This window comes from Rhinoraja longicauda, chromosome 1 (assembly GCF_053455715.1).
Source record: "Rhinoraja longicauda isolate Sanriku21f chromosome 1, sRhiLon1.1, whole genome shotgun sequence".
NCBI classification, from domain to species: Eukaryota; Metazoa; Chordata; class Chondrichthyes; order Rajiformes; family Arhynchobatidae; genus Rhinoraja; species Rhinoraja longicauda.
This window is the reverse complement of record NC_135953.1, coordinates 104,804,599-104,821,232: the sequence shown is the minus strand read 5'-3', so window position 1 is coordinate 104,821,232 and position 16,634 is coordinate 104,804,599. Positions and strand designations below refer to the sequence as shown.

At 44.5% G+C, this 16,634-nt stretch overlaps 1 protein-coding gene and 1 pseudogene across 3 annotated transcripts in view; one reads left to right on the top strand and one right to left on the bottom strand.

Annotated features, from left to right (window-relative positions):
• Positions 1–16,634, top strand: part of psd3l (pleckstrin and Sec7 domain containing 3, like) — a 296,641-nt gene that overhangs the window by 272,811 nt on the left and 7,196 nt on the right. For all 3 annotated transcript variants that reach the window (XM_078403848.1, XM_078403858.1, XM_078403865.1), the window contains 3 exons: positions 2,909–3,066; positions 4,160–4,304; positions 13,408–13,551. In XM_078403848.1, coding sequence (XP_078259974.1) covers positions 2,909–3,066; positions 4,160–4,304; positions 13,408–13,551 — 447 coding nt within the window. The remainder of the gene's footprint in view (positions 1–2,908; positions 3,067–4,159; positions 4,305–13,407; positions 13,552–16,634) is intronic.
• On the bottom strand, positions 1,816–2,507 carry LOC144598164 (large ribosomal subunit protein uL15 pseudogene; annotated as a pseudogene).

Below are 16,634 nucleotides of genomic sequence, written 5' to 3'. Positions count from 1 at the left end.
CAGCCCACCTGGCCAACCCATCAAGATCCTGCTGTAATCTTTGACAAACATTTTCGCTATCTACAATACCACCCACTTTAGTGGCACCTGCAAACACACTAATCATGCCTTGACAATGTGCACTTTAACCACATGTGTTTTTTTATATTACAAATCTCAAATTGTGGAGTACAGACGCAAATAAATAAATGATGGGTCTTTGTCCCAAACATTATGGAGGGCACTGTAGATGACAAACAGCAATGGACCCAGCACTGAACCCTGAGGCACACCACTAGTCACAGGCCTCTAGTCTTAAAAGCAACCTTCCACCATCATTCTCTGTGTTCTTCCATGAAGTCCGTTTTCTATCCGGTCAGCCAGCTCTCCTTGGTTCCCATGGAATCTAACCTTCCAAAGCAGCCTACCATGAAAAACCTTGTCAAATGCCTTGCTGAAACCCATATGTATGTCTACAACACCGTCATCAACCATTTTGGTCACATCTTCAAACAACTTGCACGCAACAAAAAGCTTTTCACTGTACCTCAGTACACATGACAATAAACTAAACTGATCTAAACTAAACCAATTACCTTAAATCTGTGTCCTCTGATTATTGAACTTGCTGCCAGTCTAAACTGTTTCAAATATGCCAAGGTGCAGATCTATTTTCCTCACAGTTGTAAGTTGAGAAACATTACTTATTTTTTACTTATTTTGAAACTGAACTGGACCTTACTCCAGGTGAACAGAATAAATATGTAGTCAAACAGGACCTGTTGGGTGTATTAAGTGCCAATTTGTTAGCTTGATGTCTGTGGCCAGGCTTTTGATTTCTTTACCGATTTAGGTCAAATTTCGAATCAGACTCATGGCAGAAGTTATTAAGAGTTGCATTGACCGTTGTCTGGGCAGCAATTGTTTTGCTGCCAACATTCAGGACCATCGAGATGATTGACTGTGTTCATGGATTGGGAGGACAGGTGGTGCAAGGCTTAATTGACAAAGTTGCGTTAACTGGAGAGAGAGAGAGAGAGAGAGAGAAGGAAAGACGATATTTATTATACAGTCGCCCGCTAGATTTGTCAAACCTTATTAATTATTGATGGGACCAACTCCTGTGGTTGTGCTATTTTCTCTGGTGGATATGGTTTGGGTTGAATATGTTTAACTATGTAATTTAGTAAGTGTAAGCATATCGACTCTTGCTCTGAATCCACAGAGACAAAATTGTTTTTCCATTTAATATCGTGCATTGAAATGATAACACTGTGAAAGCAAGCCAGGCAACGGCAAAGGTCTGCTAGAGGTCAGTGTTTGTGTGGTTGGACGTTGATAAATTTGGCAACCAGTTCACATCCTTAAGTCTCCACGGGCACTTTTTATTCTCGAACTTGCTTTATTTCTGGAGGTAGCTCAACATCAGTTTATTTGTATCCATCCTTCTCTGTAAGGGGCAGGGCATCCTCCTTGGGAGTGCAGGAGGATCAGCGATTTGCGGAGTGAATCTCATTAAATTGGACACCTCAGCATCGCATTGTTTAGGTCACTATTGTTTAGGCCTGATAGAGTGATTGTGGAGAGGATGTTTCCACTAGTGGGAGACTCTAGGACCAGAGGGCACAGCCTCAAAATAAAAGGATGTACCTTTAGAAAGGAGATGAGGAGGAATTTCTTTAGTCAGAGGGTGGTGAATCTGTGGAACTCATTGCCACAGATGGCTGTGGAGGCCGTCAATGGATATTTTTGTAATTGTAATTAATTTATTCGCCAAGTATGTAAACTTACAAGGAATTTGATTTGCCAACAGTCATTTGCCAACCGAGTTAAACGTTATGCCATTAACACACAGGCTTCTCCAACTTCCTTGCTTTTCTCTTCAGCTTTCCTGCTGAAGAGCTTTGCCTTGACAATCACAGGCTGTTTTGGAAGTCTTCCTTTACCCAAAACGTTATAGTATCTTGCATGTACAACATCGATAACGGGTGCTGGTCCTTCAGGCTTTTTAGCATAGTTTACTCTAGTTTGTTCACTAACCAGTGTCCACAATTTATCCAGATTTATGGTAGGGCAGAATAACTGGCTCTTCTTTAAATGGAAATGTCTCATACCAACTTTTCCAAAATAACCAGGGTGATATTTATCAAAGTTGATTCTGTAGTGATGCATTCCACCAGCATTACCTCGACCCCCAGGATGCTTCCTGTATTTGCCAATATGGCCATGACCATGGCTAACGTGCCCGCGCAACTTCCTGGCTAAATCTGGTGGGCATCTTGGGCCGTGATGTAAAAATTATATGTATGTATATATCATTGCATTAATTGTCTAAGCCATCATCTACAGTGCACCTAGCCCATCCCTAATGCCACACCACTTGTGATCCAGGGAACGTGGATCACCGTGATGAAAGCTCACAGTACAGAGACTACTTCAGGGATTTACATGTTAATGACACTAGGGTTGGAAAGTGAGCTGGTCGGATAAAGAGACTCACTGGTGTCCACAGCACAGTTCTTAGCCATCTTATCTTCAGGCTAACTTTAGTTTAGTTTCATTTGGTTTAGAGGTACAGCAAGGAAATAGGCCCATCAACCCACCGAATCCGCACCGACCAGCGATCCCCGTACACTAGAACTATCCTACACACGAGGGACTATTTTTACCGACACCTAATTAACCTGCAAACCTGTACGTCTTTGGGGTGTGGGAGGAAACCGGAGCACCTGGGGAAAAATCCAGGTAAGCACAGGGAGAACGTACAAACTCCGTACAGAGCGAACCCGTAGTCAGGATCGAACCGGGGTCTCTGGCGCTGTAAGGCAGCAACTCTACCGCTGCCCCACCGTGCCGCTCTGTGTTTGTCTCAACCAAGCGTCTGAGGAAATGCCGCTGACTCCCTCACTTTTCACGTTTCCCTCCAAAGGACGAATACAAGCCAGAGAAAAATCTGTCTGAAGAAGACTTAAAGAACGCAGTCAGCATCCACCACATGCTGGCGATTAAAGCCACCGAGTACGATAAGCGGCCCAACGTGTTCAAGCTGAAAACCGCCGACTGGAGAGTCTTCCTTTTCCAGGCACAGTACGTGATGTTGGTGAAATATGGATGGGTGGGTGGGTTGTGGGACCGAGGCGTGGGATGGATAAAACATACTAGACTGGAAAAGAACCTTCTGAATCATCCATTTATGAAATCAGAGTTTGTGTGTATGTGTGTCCTTGGCTCATCTCTGTTGCTTTATAGACCTGTATCTTGTAAGCATGTGTGTGCTTGGACAGGGAGAAGAGGTGAGACTGCACACTGTGTTCCCCATTAATTACATTCCCACCAAACATGTCATGGTGTCACATAGCATGGAAACCAGCCCTTTGGCCCCACTAGTCCATGCCGACAATCATGCCCCATCTACATTAGTTTCCCCTACCCGTGTTTGGCCCAGTTCCCTCTAAACCTCTCCTATTCATCCATATACCTGTCCAAATGTCTTTTAAAAGCTGTTATATTTCATAGTACCTCTGGCAGCTCGTCCCACCACCCTGTATGTGAAAAAGTTGCCCCTCAGGTTGCTGTTAAATCTTTCCCCACTCACCTTGAACCTATATCCTCTGGTTCTTGATTCCCCTATTCTGTGTAAAAGATTGTGCATCTACCCTATCTATTCCCCTCATGATCTTATACACCTACATGAGATCACCCCTCATGTATTTATCTTTCTCTCCTATAATGGCTTGGTTATTTTAAAAGTGTTTTGCCGCAACATTATTTTTCCTGTTAATGTTCTTTGTCCTTTAAGCAGTCCCTGCACCTCCTTGGGAACTGATGTCCCCCTTCTCAATGACTTCCCCTCTCTATTGTAAGCCACGTGTGGGCCTCCCATTTATCACCCACTGTGCTGGAATGACAGTCCAGATTTCTAGCCTCCATTCTCTGGATTAAGGCCTTAACTCACAACGTTTTTACTTGGAGGTGAAAGAGGCTATGACCCGCAAGGGGAATAGCATGTAGCAACTATGTTCCAAATATTTAACCAACATGTGTTGTCTGGACAAGAAAGCTGGCAGAATATTTACATAAAAGCCTTCAAATTGCATTGTCAGAGCATGCTGTTATTTACCTTTACAGTTGCCACTTTATTTTGCTGTAATTTATTTTGGGGATGTCTCTTGTTTCACAGGAGCCCTGAAGAGATGGAGTCTTGGATAAATAGAATGAACCTGGTGGCGGCCATGTTTTCTGCCCCTCCATTTCCAGCTGCTATCGGTTCACAGAAGAGGTTCAGCCGCCCACTTTTGCCAGCCACCACCACCAAGATGTCACAGGTAAGGCCTGCACATGAGAATGTACAAACTCCATAGTCAGGATTGAACCCGGGTCTCTGGCGCTGTAAGGCAGCAACTCTACCGCTGCGCCACTGTGCCACCTCTGACTCTTTCCTCCAAGCCACTTTTGAATACAGTTGACTTGCTAACCCTGAATCCCATGTGATCTAACCTTCCAGGCTTACAGTCCCCAATGCAGGATCTTGTGAAAGTCCTTGCTAAAGTCCATGTAGACAACGTCCATCACTCTTCCCTCATCGGTTCTCTCGGTGACATTTTCATAAATTGGTGAGGCTCAATTTTCCATGCACAAAGCCATGCTGACTATCCATAATCAGTATTGAAATGTTGGTAGGTTCTGTCCCTCCGTATCCCCTCTAGTAACTTACCCGTCACAGAAGTCAGGATCTGCAAGAGTCTATAAGAGGGGATCTACAGGAGTCGCTGCCTCAAAAAGGCAGCCAGCATCATGAGAGACCCACACCAACCTGGCCACGCTCTCATTTCACTCCTGCCAGGGAAAGAAGGTCCAGGAGCCTGAAAACGTCTTTCAGTTTTGCATGTGACAATAAATAAACCATTGGTCAGCAGATATGTTGGGTAACTGGCACTGGGCAAATTTGCACAGGAACAGACCAGTGCAACAGGCAGGACTTTAATAAGAAATGGTTTCAAGCAAGAAATGGAGTCAGCACCTTCTGGCGACCTTTTGCATCTTCCAAATTTCTGAAACGCCCGATCTTAGCCTAAGATAACATGCAATTCCGATATTTTTCACTTTCGGCCCAGTGTTCTGGCAGCACTTGTTTGGGATATAACCTTTATTCCTAACTCCCAATGCATCACAGCGAAAGGGGATTTAAAATGCCCACCCTGGATATTGCATTGAAAATTAGCCCTTGTACTTTATATTAACATCATGCAGGCATTCTTCACCACAGGTTGAGGCTACCTCTAGTTCACAGATCCCTTCATCTCTAATCTGAAGTGACTGCAAAAATTGCTTCTTATGCATAATTTACACATTGAATTTAGGCAGAAATGATCTGATTTTGAGACTAGGGGCAAACCTCAGCCCAGGATTTTGTGCTCAGTTTTAGTTTAGTTTAGAATAGTTTTGAGATACAGCATGGAAACAGGCCTTTTGGCCCATCGAGTCCACGCTAACTATCAATCAGCCATTCAAACTAGTTATATGTTATCCCACTTTCGCATCCACTTCCTACACACTATTTGCAGAGGCCAATTAACCAACAAACCCACATGTCTTTGAGATGCAGGAGGAAACCAGAGCAGGTGGATGAAAACCACAAGGTCGCAGGGAGAACGTGCAAACTCCACACAGACGTTTCGAAGACAGTTTCGAACCCGGGTCGCTGGTGCTGTGAGGCAGCAGCTCTACTGGCTGTGTTTCTCTGGATTGAGGTTTAAATACACAGAGTGAGCCACATCTGACAAGAATGGTCATGACCTGAAACATTGCCTCTCCATTCCCTCCACAGATACTGCCTGACCTGTTGTGTTCCTCCAGCACTTTGTGTTTTGCGTAAAATTCCATCAACTGCAATTCATTTGTCTCCTCTCTTCCTGTACTGTTACAGAAAAGCAAATCAGATGAACAGGTTTTTTTAGTTTGACTGCAATAATGAGCATCAGAGCTTACAGACTGATAGCGAATACTGATTTATTGTCTGATAATGTTGCATGGAGTCTGTTCCTTCAAGTCTCTTCCCCCAATAATCTCATCAATCTTTGTCGTATTTAAGCAAAAACATATCAGTAACAATAAACAATGCAATAATTTAATTACATTTGATGGCCATGCTCTAATTACTAATAGGATCCCGTTTCATAAATCATGCACTTTAATTTGCAAAAAGAGGGGAAATGTCTTAAATTCAAGGCAGCAGATGTGGTCTGGAGAGCATCCTTCAGAGTTTCATAGAACAGGCAGGTTCTTTATTGTTTATCAAGCTCGCCTCCCTTTATGTGACAGGTAATATTGAAGGTTATTATTCTAGCATATAACTAATAAGGAATTAATCAGGAAAAAGGAAAAATTGACTGAGAGTGTGATTTAGTCAGCCCAAGGTGGTTCCAATTACGTGCTGCCTCCTTCTTCTCAATCATCCATCTCCATCCTTGATTAAATTCATTCATGCACCATTTACAGTCGTTTTATTTCAAATGTGTTGCATTTGATTGTTAACACTCAACTATTCATCAGCCTTCTTTCTACCTACTGTGGTTTATAATGATACACTTGTTGCAAGCACATGGTTCTTGATGATGTAACACGGAATAGATGCGTGGAAGGGATCAGCCAACTTGAAACAGTGTGGAGCAGTGGTAGAGTTGGCACAGTGGCATGGTAGGACAGAGGTAGAGTTGCTGACTTACAGCGCCAGGGACCCGGGTTCGGTCCTGGCTACGGGTGCTGTCTGTACAGAGTTTGTACGTTCTCCCTGTGACCATGCGGGTTTTCTCCAGGTGCTCCACTTTCCTCCCACGCTCCAAAGACGTGCAGGTTTGTAGGTTGATTGGCTTTGGTAATATTGTAAATTGTCCCTACTGTGTAGGATAGTGCTAGGTGGCTGGTTGCTGCAGACTTAACGGGCGGAAGGGCCTGTTTCCGCACTGTATCTTTAAAGTCCAAAGTGGGTGCTTTTCAAACATTTCTGATCTTCCACATCTTATGCCAAACTGTTAATAACCGTGCTCATTTTTGGCCTCGTAAAAAGCATGTGTCTGAGGTGTCACCTCATCTCATTAAATCCCTCATGAAGGTGAATGCAGTCATGGTTGTTAATCCCAAAGTGAAATCCCTCAAACAAATGTTGCTGCTTGTAACTAATCTTGCATCATATGAAGAATACATTAAGGCAGCAAAACTGAAGGTGCTGGAATCAGACAGGTCACTAGTCTGAAGTGTTAACTCTCCTTCTGTCTTCACAGATGCTTCCTGATCTGCTGAGTATTTTCGGGTTTTATTAACTATCACCATTTTTGTAATGAATGATTCACTCTATGATTCGCTCTATTCTTTGCTATGTCACTAAGGATAGCTTAGTAACTCTTATTGCTGATATTACGAGTGTTAGTTACTAACCTCTCATCTTTAACACTCCCCATCCTTCTCCCAGTAACCTTACTAATCAAGAACCTATCAATCTCCGCTTTAAAAATACCCAATGACTTGGTCTTCACATCCGTCTGTGGGAATGAATTCCAGTTTCCCCACCCTCTGGCTAAGGAAAGATTTGTGGTTAGTTGGCCTTTGTAAATTGCCCCTAGTGTGTAGGGAGTGGATGCAGGTGGGATAATATAGAACTAGTGTGAATGGGTGATCGATGGAGGGTGTGGACTCGGTGGGCCGAAGGGCCTGTTTCCATGTGGTATCTCTAAACTAAAACAAAATTAAACTCGAGAGGGTGCAGCCATGTCTGCTTAATCTCTTCTCGTAGGACAGGAACCCACCTGGGAAGGTTCCATCTCGTGAATCTTCTTTGGTGAACCTCAATCTCAAGTATCTTCCACATTAGGTAGGGAGACCAAACCCAGTCACATTTGTCTGGCTACTGAAAATAAAATGCCGCAGATGTTGGGAATCTGAAATAAAACTAGAAAATACTGAAAATACTCGGACAGCATCTGTGCAAAGAGAAATTGTTAGTTGTTCAGGTGAAAATCCTTCATCAGAGTTCAATAAATGTAGAACATAGAACAGTACAGATTACAAGCCTCTATATTTTCAATACAAGAGCAGCACAGTGGCGCAGTGGTAGAGTTGCTGCCTTATAGCGCCAGAGACCCGGGTTCGCTCCTGACGTTGGGTGCTTGCTTCTGCATGGATTTTATATGTTTTCTCTGTGACCGCATGGGTTTTCCCCGGGTGCTCTGGTTTCCTCCCACACACCAAAGAAGTGCAGGTCTGTAGGTTAATTGGCTTCTGTAAATTGTCCCTCGTGTGTAGGATAGGACTAATGCATGGTCGATCACTGGTCAGCGCAGACTCGGTGGGCCGCAGGGTTTGTTTCCATGCTGCATCTCTAACCTAAACTAAACTAAAAGTACAGAACAGGAACAGCCCCTTCGGCCCACAATGTGCCAAACATGATGCCAAGATGCTAATCTTATCTGCCTGCACAATGATCCACATTCCTCCATTTTCTGCACGAGGCTAAGTGTTTCCAGCATTTATTACGTTTTATTACTGCGGCACGGTGGCGCAGCGGTAGAGTTGCTGCCTTACAGCAAATGCAGCGCCGGAGACTCGGGTTCGATCCTGACTACGGGCGCCGTCTGTACGGAGTTTGTACGTTCTCCCCATGACCTGCGTGGGTTTTCTCCGTGATCTTCAGTTTCCTCCCACACTCCAAAGACGTACAGGTTTGTAAGTTAATTGGCTGGGCAAATGTAAAAATTGTCCCTAGTGTGTGTAGGATAGTGTTAGTGTGCGGGGATCGCTGGACGGCGCGGACCCGGTGGGCCGAAGGGCCTGCTTCCGCGCTGTATCTCTAAATCTAAATCTGTATCTCTAAATTACAATATTCCAAGTGCATTCTCCTGTGCAGCATAGGTTCACTAGGTTGATTCCCGGAATGGCGGGACTGTCGTATGTTGAAAGGCTAGAGCAATTAGGCTTGTATACACTGGAATTTAGAAGGATGAGGGGGGATCTTATTGAAACATATAAGATAATTAGGGGATTGGACACATTAGAGGCAGGAAACATGTTCCCAATGTTGGGGGAGTCCAGAACAAGGGGCCACAGTTTAAGAATAAGGGGTAGGCCATTTAGAACGGAGATGAGGAAGAACTTTTTCAGTCATAGAGTGGTGAAGGTGTGGAATTCTCTGCCTCAGAAGGCAGTAGAGGCCAGTTCGTTGGATGCTTTCAAGAGAGAGCTGGATAGAGCTCTTAAGGATAGCGGAGTGAGGGGGTATGGGGAGAAGGAAGGAACGGGGTACTGATTGAGAGTGATCAGCCATGATCGCATTGAATGGCAGTGCTGGCTCGAAGGGCTGAATGGCCTACTCCTGCACCTATTGTCTATTGTCTATTGTCTATAACTGCAGTATATCCTCATTGGATTTATCAGCATTGATTGTTTCTAACCTGTACGGTTTGAGCTTTATTATTTGCCTGACATTTTTGTCTTCTCTGGGAAATGGCAGCTGCCCTCCACACTGGTGATTGTGTACTCTGGCACAATGCAAGCTCTGTAATTTCAGCTCCAGTTTCTTCCGCTCCCATTAGTAACAGCTTGTGCCATCCTGCTACCCAAGTGTTGATACCAGTTGAGTTGCTGGCTGCATCCTACCTGCTTCTGAGGCTTCAGCATATGGCGTTGCCATGGAAACGTGACTTGACATGCCATAATGTGTGAATTTCCCAGTATTGCATTACAAATTGCACCTACTGCTGCGATACTGCCAGCTGCCCTTAAACCAACAATGGGACTGATTGAATAACAATTTCGAACACTGTGGCTAAGTTCTGGTCTTGAATTCCCATGCCCTTGTTTTATTGCTTTGCATCTTAGTCATAGAGTTGTACAGAGCAGAAATAGGCCCTTAGCCCACCACATCCACACTGACCTTTTTCCCCATTTACCTTATAGCATTTTCCTGCTTCAGGTCTGTATCCTTATGGACCATGCCTATTTAAGTGCCTGCCTAAATGTCTCTTAATTGAACCACTTCCTTCCTATAGAGTGGAAAAACAGACCTGCACACGATACTCCAAGTGCAGTTTAACCAGTGTTCAGTAAAGTTGTAAGATAATGTGCCAATGTTTATATTTTATGCCCCAATTTATGAAGGCTTCTTCTCCACCCTATCAACCTGCGTTGACACTTTCAGGGAACTATGGACCAGAACGCCACCTATCCATGGTCTCCAGAGATGCTGCCCTGGAAACAAAGGCCCGACTCCCCACCCTATCTCTGCCTCTCATAATGTTCTATACTTCTATCCCCTCAACTCCAATGCTCCAGAGAAAACGATGCGAGCCTGACCAATCTCTGCTTGTAGCCAAAACCCTCTAATCCAGGAACGTGCCATGAGTTGTAGGGAGAAGGCAGGAGAATAGAGTTGAGAGGGAAAGACAGATAGCCATGATTGAAGGGCAGAGTAGACTTGATAGGTGGCATGGCCTAATTCTGCTCCTATAATATGAATTTATGAACTTATGAAGCAGTCTGATTTTTAAAAATGCATCATCTCACATTACCTGTTTTTAAGTTGCATCTGTCCATGCTCTCTACTCAACTGTACATGCCACTGTAGACTTGGACAGCCTTCCCCATTATCTGTAGCACCACCATTTTGTGCGGTCTGCAACTTGTTAATCATAATCCCGTATTCACATCCACGTTGATAATATATATCGCATGGGTTCCAGTGCTGATCTCCATGGTAAATTGCAGGTCACAGACTTCCAATCAGAAAAGTATTGTTCTATCACTACCCCCTGCCTTATCTTAGTGTACTTCAGTGCTTAGGTCTAGCCATTCGTAGAGCAAAGGTTTTAAATATAACTAGACCAAGTTGGGCCCAAACCTCTCCGGCATTGGTGCAGCACCCTCCCCACCCTCCCCTCCCTCCCTCCCTCCCTCCCTCCCTCCCTCCTCTCCCCCCTTCTCCCCCCTCACCCCCCCCCCACGCTTCCTCCCCCTCACCTCCTCTCTCCCCCTCCCCTCACCCTCCCTCCTCCTCCCTCTCTCCTGCCTTCCCTCCTTCCCTCCACCCCCCCTCCCCTTCTCCTCCCCCCCACTCCATCCCCCTCAACCCCCCCTTATCCTCCCCCCTCCTCTCCTCCCTCCACCCCTCTCCCTCCCTCCCTCCCCTCTCCCTCCCTAGGAGATAGATTTAAACTTTAAAATGTGAATAACTTCAAAAAGTTCAATGAAACTTCTTACAACTGATTTCAATTAAACTTCTTACATTAGCACCAAAGGGACGACGGTGAGTAAGGTGGGCCGAGAATTGTCATGCTATCATGTACTGTTTTGGCTGTAGTTCAGGAACAAACAAACAAACAAACGAGAGTTTTAGTATATAGATGAAGCACAAACATATTGGGCCTACCTAGAAGGTACTTATGGCTGTTAGGAGAAGAGCACTTACTTAGTGGTTTTTATAAAAGAGGGCAGCTGGAAAATCAGAGAATAAAAAGTGGCGATAATTTTCTACCTCTTGGTCAGAGGTGCCTGAAGCACTTTTTAATGTTTTGAGTAGGTGTGAGATTTCTGCGAGAATGTGTTACATTGCCTTTTTGAGATTCTGCTAAATTGTGAAGCACCTTTCACCAGAGACCCACATTCGATCCTGTCTATGGGTGCTCTATGTACGGAGTTTGTACGTTCTCACTATGACCATGTAGGTTTTCTCCCTCCGGGTGCTCCGGTTTCCTCCTACATTCCAAAGACGTGCAGGTTTGTTGGTTAATTAACCTCTGTAAATTTTCCCCTGGTGTCAAGGATAGTATGGGTGATCATATTTTGCATGACGACGAAGGGTCTTTTTCCGCGCTGTTTCTCTAAACTAAACTAAACACTCTGTTATGGCACCTAAGGAGGCCATTCTGCCTTTTGAGCCTGTGATAGCTCCAACCAGTGCAATCCTATTAGTCCCACTCCATTGCTCTTACGCCTTGGCCTTGCTAACTATTCTCTCCGAAGTCCCTGGTCATTACCTTTTCCCACACACTTACAGGCAGTGAATTCCATTCACTATCTGTCTTTAAAAAAAAAGAAATTCTCCCATTTTCTTCATATATTTGGCCCAAACATTTAAATTCCTGTCTCCTGATCCATCAGTCCTCCACTCGTGGGAACATTTCTGCTCTTCCCTTTATAACATAGTTACAATCTTATCCATCCCAATCAATTCTTTGATCCACTCAGAGAAGAGCTACTCACACTCCTCCAGTCTAATCCTGTGGCTTAACCCCTCACCACAGATACATGAAAAACAGCGAGTTGCCTTTATAAGTTAATTCTGTTTATTTCAATGCACGTTTCAAAGATAGGGAACAATTTGGTTCATCAAACCAGTCTTGCTCATTTGAATACTGTCCATTTAGTCTTGCCACCCTGTACTATTACAGGAGACCAAAGAGACAGTAGAGTGGCACGGTGTCACAACGGTAGAGTTGCTCCCTTACAGCGCCAGACACCCGGGTTCAATCCTGACTACGGGTGCTGTCTGTATGGAGTTTGTACGTTCTCCCTGTGACCGCGTGATTTTACTCCGGGTGCTCCGGTTTCCTCCCACACTCCAAAGACATAGAGATTTGTAGGTTAATTGGCTTCTGTAAATTGTAATTGTTTCTAATGCGTAGGATAGTGCGAGTGTACGGGCGATCGCTGATCAGCGTGAACTCAGTGGGCCGAAGGGCCTATTTCTGCGCTTTATCTCTAAAGTCTGAAGTCTAAAGTTTGCGGATGCTGGAATCTGGAGCAAAAGCACAAACTGCTGGAGTTTGTGGGGGTCAAGCAGCATCTGTGGAGGCAAAAGGATACTGGGCACACAGGACAAAAGGACACCGTGTACTGATGCAGGGTCTCAACTCGAAATGATGGCTATTCCCTTGTCTCCCTATATATTAGATACTTTAGAGATACAGCATGGAAACAGGCCCTTCAGCCCACCGAGTCCACGCTGACCAGCGATCACCCCATACACTAGCACTATCCTACACACCAGTGACAATTTACCAAAGCCAATTAACCTACAACCCTTTATGTCTTTGGACTATAGGAGGAAACTGGAGCACCCAGAGAAAACCCACATGGTCGCAGGGAGAACAGACAACTTCACACATACAAGCACATGTAGTCAGGATTGAACCCGGGTCTCAGGCGCTGTAAATCTACCCTTAAACCTGTGTCCTTTTGGTTCTTGATTCCCCTACTCTGAGTAAAAGACCCTGTGCACATTTTCGGTATTTAAAATGATCAAACATTGCATGGTTTTAGAAGGTGCCATTAGAAACGAAGCAGCTTCACTCAGGCACCTCACGCTTGTTGTTACTTTGATTTTTATTGTTAATTATTTTTCTGAGTGTAATGATTTTTTAATTGAATTCTCTGCCGCAGGAAGACCAGATGAAGTCGCATGAGGCCAAGCTGAAGCAGATATCCACTGAACTCGCTGAGCACCGCTCCTACCCACCCGACAAGAAGGTCAAAGCCAAGGAAATTGATGAGTACAGGCTGAAGGAACACTACCTGGAATTTGAGGTAGGTTGTGGAATAAAGTGTTCTGCAATGCCTCTTCAATACAACCACGCACAGTTCTTTAGTTGTGAGATACAGTGCAGAAACGCCTTTCGGCCCACCGAGTCCACACCGACCAGTGATCCCAGCACATTAACATTATCCTACACACACTTGGGACAATTTACACATACACCAAGCTAATTACCTGAATTCCCTGCCACAGAAGGCAGTGGAGGCCAACTCTGGTTTAGTTCAGCATTAGAGTCATAGAGTCAAAACATCATTCAGCACAGACACTGGCCTTTCAGCCCAACTTGACTATGCCGACCAAGATCCCCATCAATGCTAGTTCCACCTGGCTGCGTTTGGCCCATAAACATCTAAACTGTTCCTATCCATGTGCCCGTCCAAATGTATTTTAAATGTTGTACATTTCTCAACTACCTCCTCTGGCAGCTCATTCCACAAACCTGCCACCCACTATGTGAAGAAGATGCCCCTCAGGTTCCTATTAAATGTTTCCAATCTTGCCTTAAACCAACATCCTCTGGTTCTGGATTCCCCTTCTCTGGGGGAAAGACTTAGCATTCACCCTGTCGAGTCCCCTCATGAATTTATACACAATGCTTAATGTGACAATCCTATCTATTAACTGCCCCTTATTTCTCTTGAGATGTATGGTAAGGTTGCTGAATAGCTTGCTGGAGCACATCAGGGGGCATTGGTCTTCAGTATCCCTTTAATCCAGCCTGGAGTCATTTTTAGACTGGGCCAGGTAAAGAGAGTAGATTAATAAAACGTTCGAGATTTGATTAAATGACATTTGGGCCATTTCATAACGTGTAATACTGATACGAGCTTTTTATGCTAAATTATTAATCAATTGAATTTAACCTCCACAGCTGTCTGTTGGAATTTGAAAGTGTCTCTAGATCATTAGTCTATTCCAGGGAATTAGCTGTCAATAAGTTTTGATGAAGTAGAGAATGCTATTTTTAGATAAAGCTCAAAACTCAAATTCATTATACACAAACCATCCATTTCTGGATTCCACACAGTGGGGGCTTCATGGTGGTGCAGCGGTAGAGTTGCTGCCTTACAACGTTCAATCCTGACAATGGGTGCTGTCTGGACAGATTATGCACCTTCTTGCTGTGTTCATGGGTTTTCTCCGGGTGCTACATTTTCCTCCCACATTCCAAAGATGAGCAGGTTTGTAGGTCAATTGGCTTTGATAAATTGCCCCTCGAGTGTAGGATAAAACCAGTGTATGGATCGCTGATCGGTGCGGACTCGGTGGGCCGAAGGGCCTGTTTCCATGCTGTATCTCTAAACTAAACACAGTGGGAAGGAGCACAGGCATTTTGGCAAAAGGGTCATTCGGAGCTTCGGACTGTCATGCCCGGCAGTGTATGGATCGCTGATCGGTGCGGACTCAGTGGGCCGAAGGGCCTGTTTCCATGCTGTATCTCGAAACTAAACACAGTGGGAAGGAGCACAGGCATTTTGGCAAAAGGGTCATTCGGAGCTTCGGACTGTTCTGCCCGGCAATTTCACATTTCGGTTAAGATTGTTCTTTACTCGAAGCCCCACAACACAACCTGGAATGGAAATCATGCCCAATTTTTGCCTCCTACTCTTCTAATTAAAAGTTAGCCTTGTAGACATTACCCACTCCTTGTGATGTTGCCTTCAATAATAAAACTGCAATTACAGAATGCAGTTTAAATTGGACTTTGAAAAATGGGGAAGGACATTTAACACAATGTAATTTGCACATAAAAGAATTGAGGGCAGGACTGTGAACATGAATATGAATCATGAATATGAGACATCCACTTGCAGTTTGTTTGATTTACTTTGGATCCGCTGACCTTTTAATGTAGAATGGTGTTTGTGAAATGATCGACAGGATGAATTCATAATTCTGGCAACCATTCATTCGAGTCAGACTGAAGGGTAAGAACTATAATCAGCCGAGCATTAGCCATATGATGTTGTCGTGATGTTGCTTTGCTTTACATTGTTCGCTCGGATGAAAACTGAATCGACATTTTACTTGATGTAATGAAAGCAGAAGAAAAAACAACACCTTGCAATTGGTGTAGTGTTTTTGGTTCACTTGGAGATGTTGCTCACCCTAGATCCTGGGGTATTGCAGGAGGGTCCAACCAATTCAAAACTCAGCAGAGTTCCCACAGACAAAGAATGGTAAATCTGTAGTCAGAGGGTGGTGGGTCTGTGGATGTCATTGCCACAGACGACCTTGGATATTTTAAAGGCGGAGATTGACAGACTCTTGATTAGCACGGGTGTCAGGGGTTATGGGGAGAAGGCAGGAGAATGGGGTTAACGGAAAGATAGATCAGCCATAATTGAATGGCGGAGTAGACTTGATGGACCAGATGGCAAATTCTCTTCCTCTAACTTATGAACTAATGAACACTCCTCCTCCTCCTCCTCACTTCCTCAACGAAGTCAGAACCAGCTTCCCATTGAGGAGTTGTCCATCCATTGTCCACTACTTATTGTACCATTTTGATTGAAAGGCCATCTTTGTGTCCCGGGAGCGCCTGCGGCAGCCAACCTTGAAGGCACTTGAGGCAATGCCCTGGTTCACCCTCCCACTGGCCCACGCTCCTCACATCCAACGTCTCCAGCTCCCTCCCGGTTACGCCATCTGTTGAGCATCTCTTAAAATAGACAAGATGCAACCTGTTCATTTTGTAGCGTTGGCTCAGGCTATGTGGGTGAATGGAATTACCTGCTTTACAAAGAAAAACGGATGTCACGGTACAGAGGTTATATGATTTATGAGTATAATCCCGACACTAGGAAGTTGTACCAGATGGGTTCAATTAAGCCAGCAGTGAGGTGAACTGATGGAGTTCTTAAAAGGAAAAGCAAAAAACTCTGGGTGCTGGAAATCCGAAACAAACAGAAAACTTTGGGAACACTCAAAGGTCTGTCAGAATCTGTGGAGAGAAAAACAGAGCTAACGTTTCAGATCAGAATCATTGAAGGGTTTAGATTTTTAAATCAGTTTAGAGACACAGGGTAGAAACTATCGCTGACCAACAATCACCTCGCACAATAGTTCTACC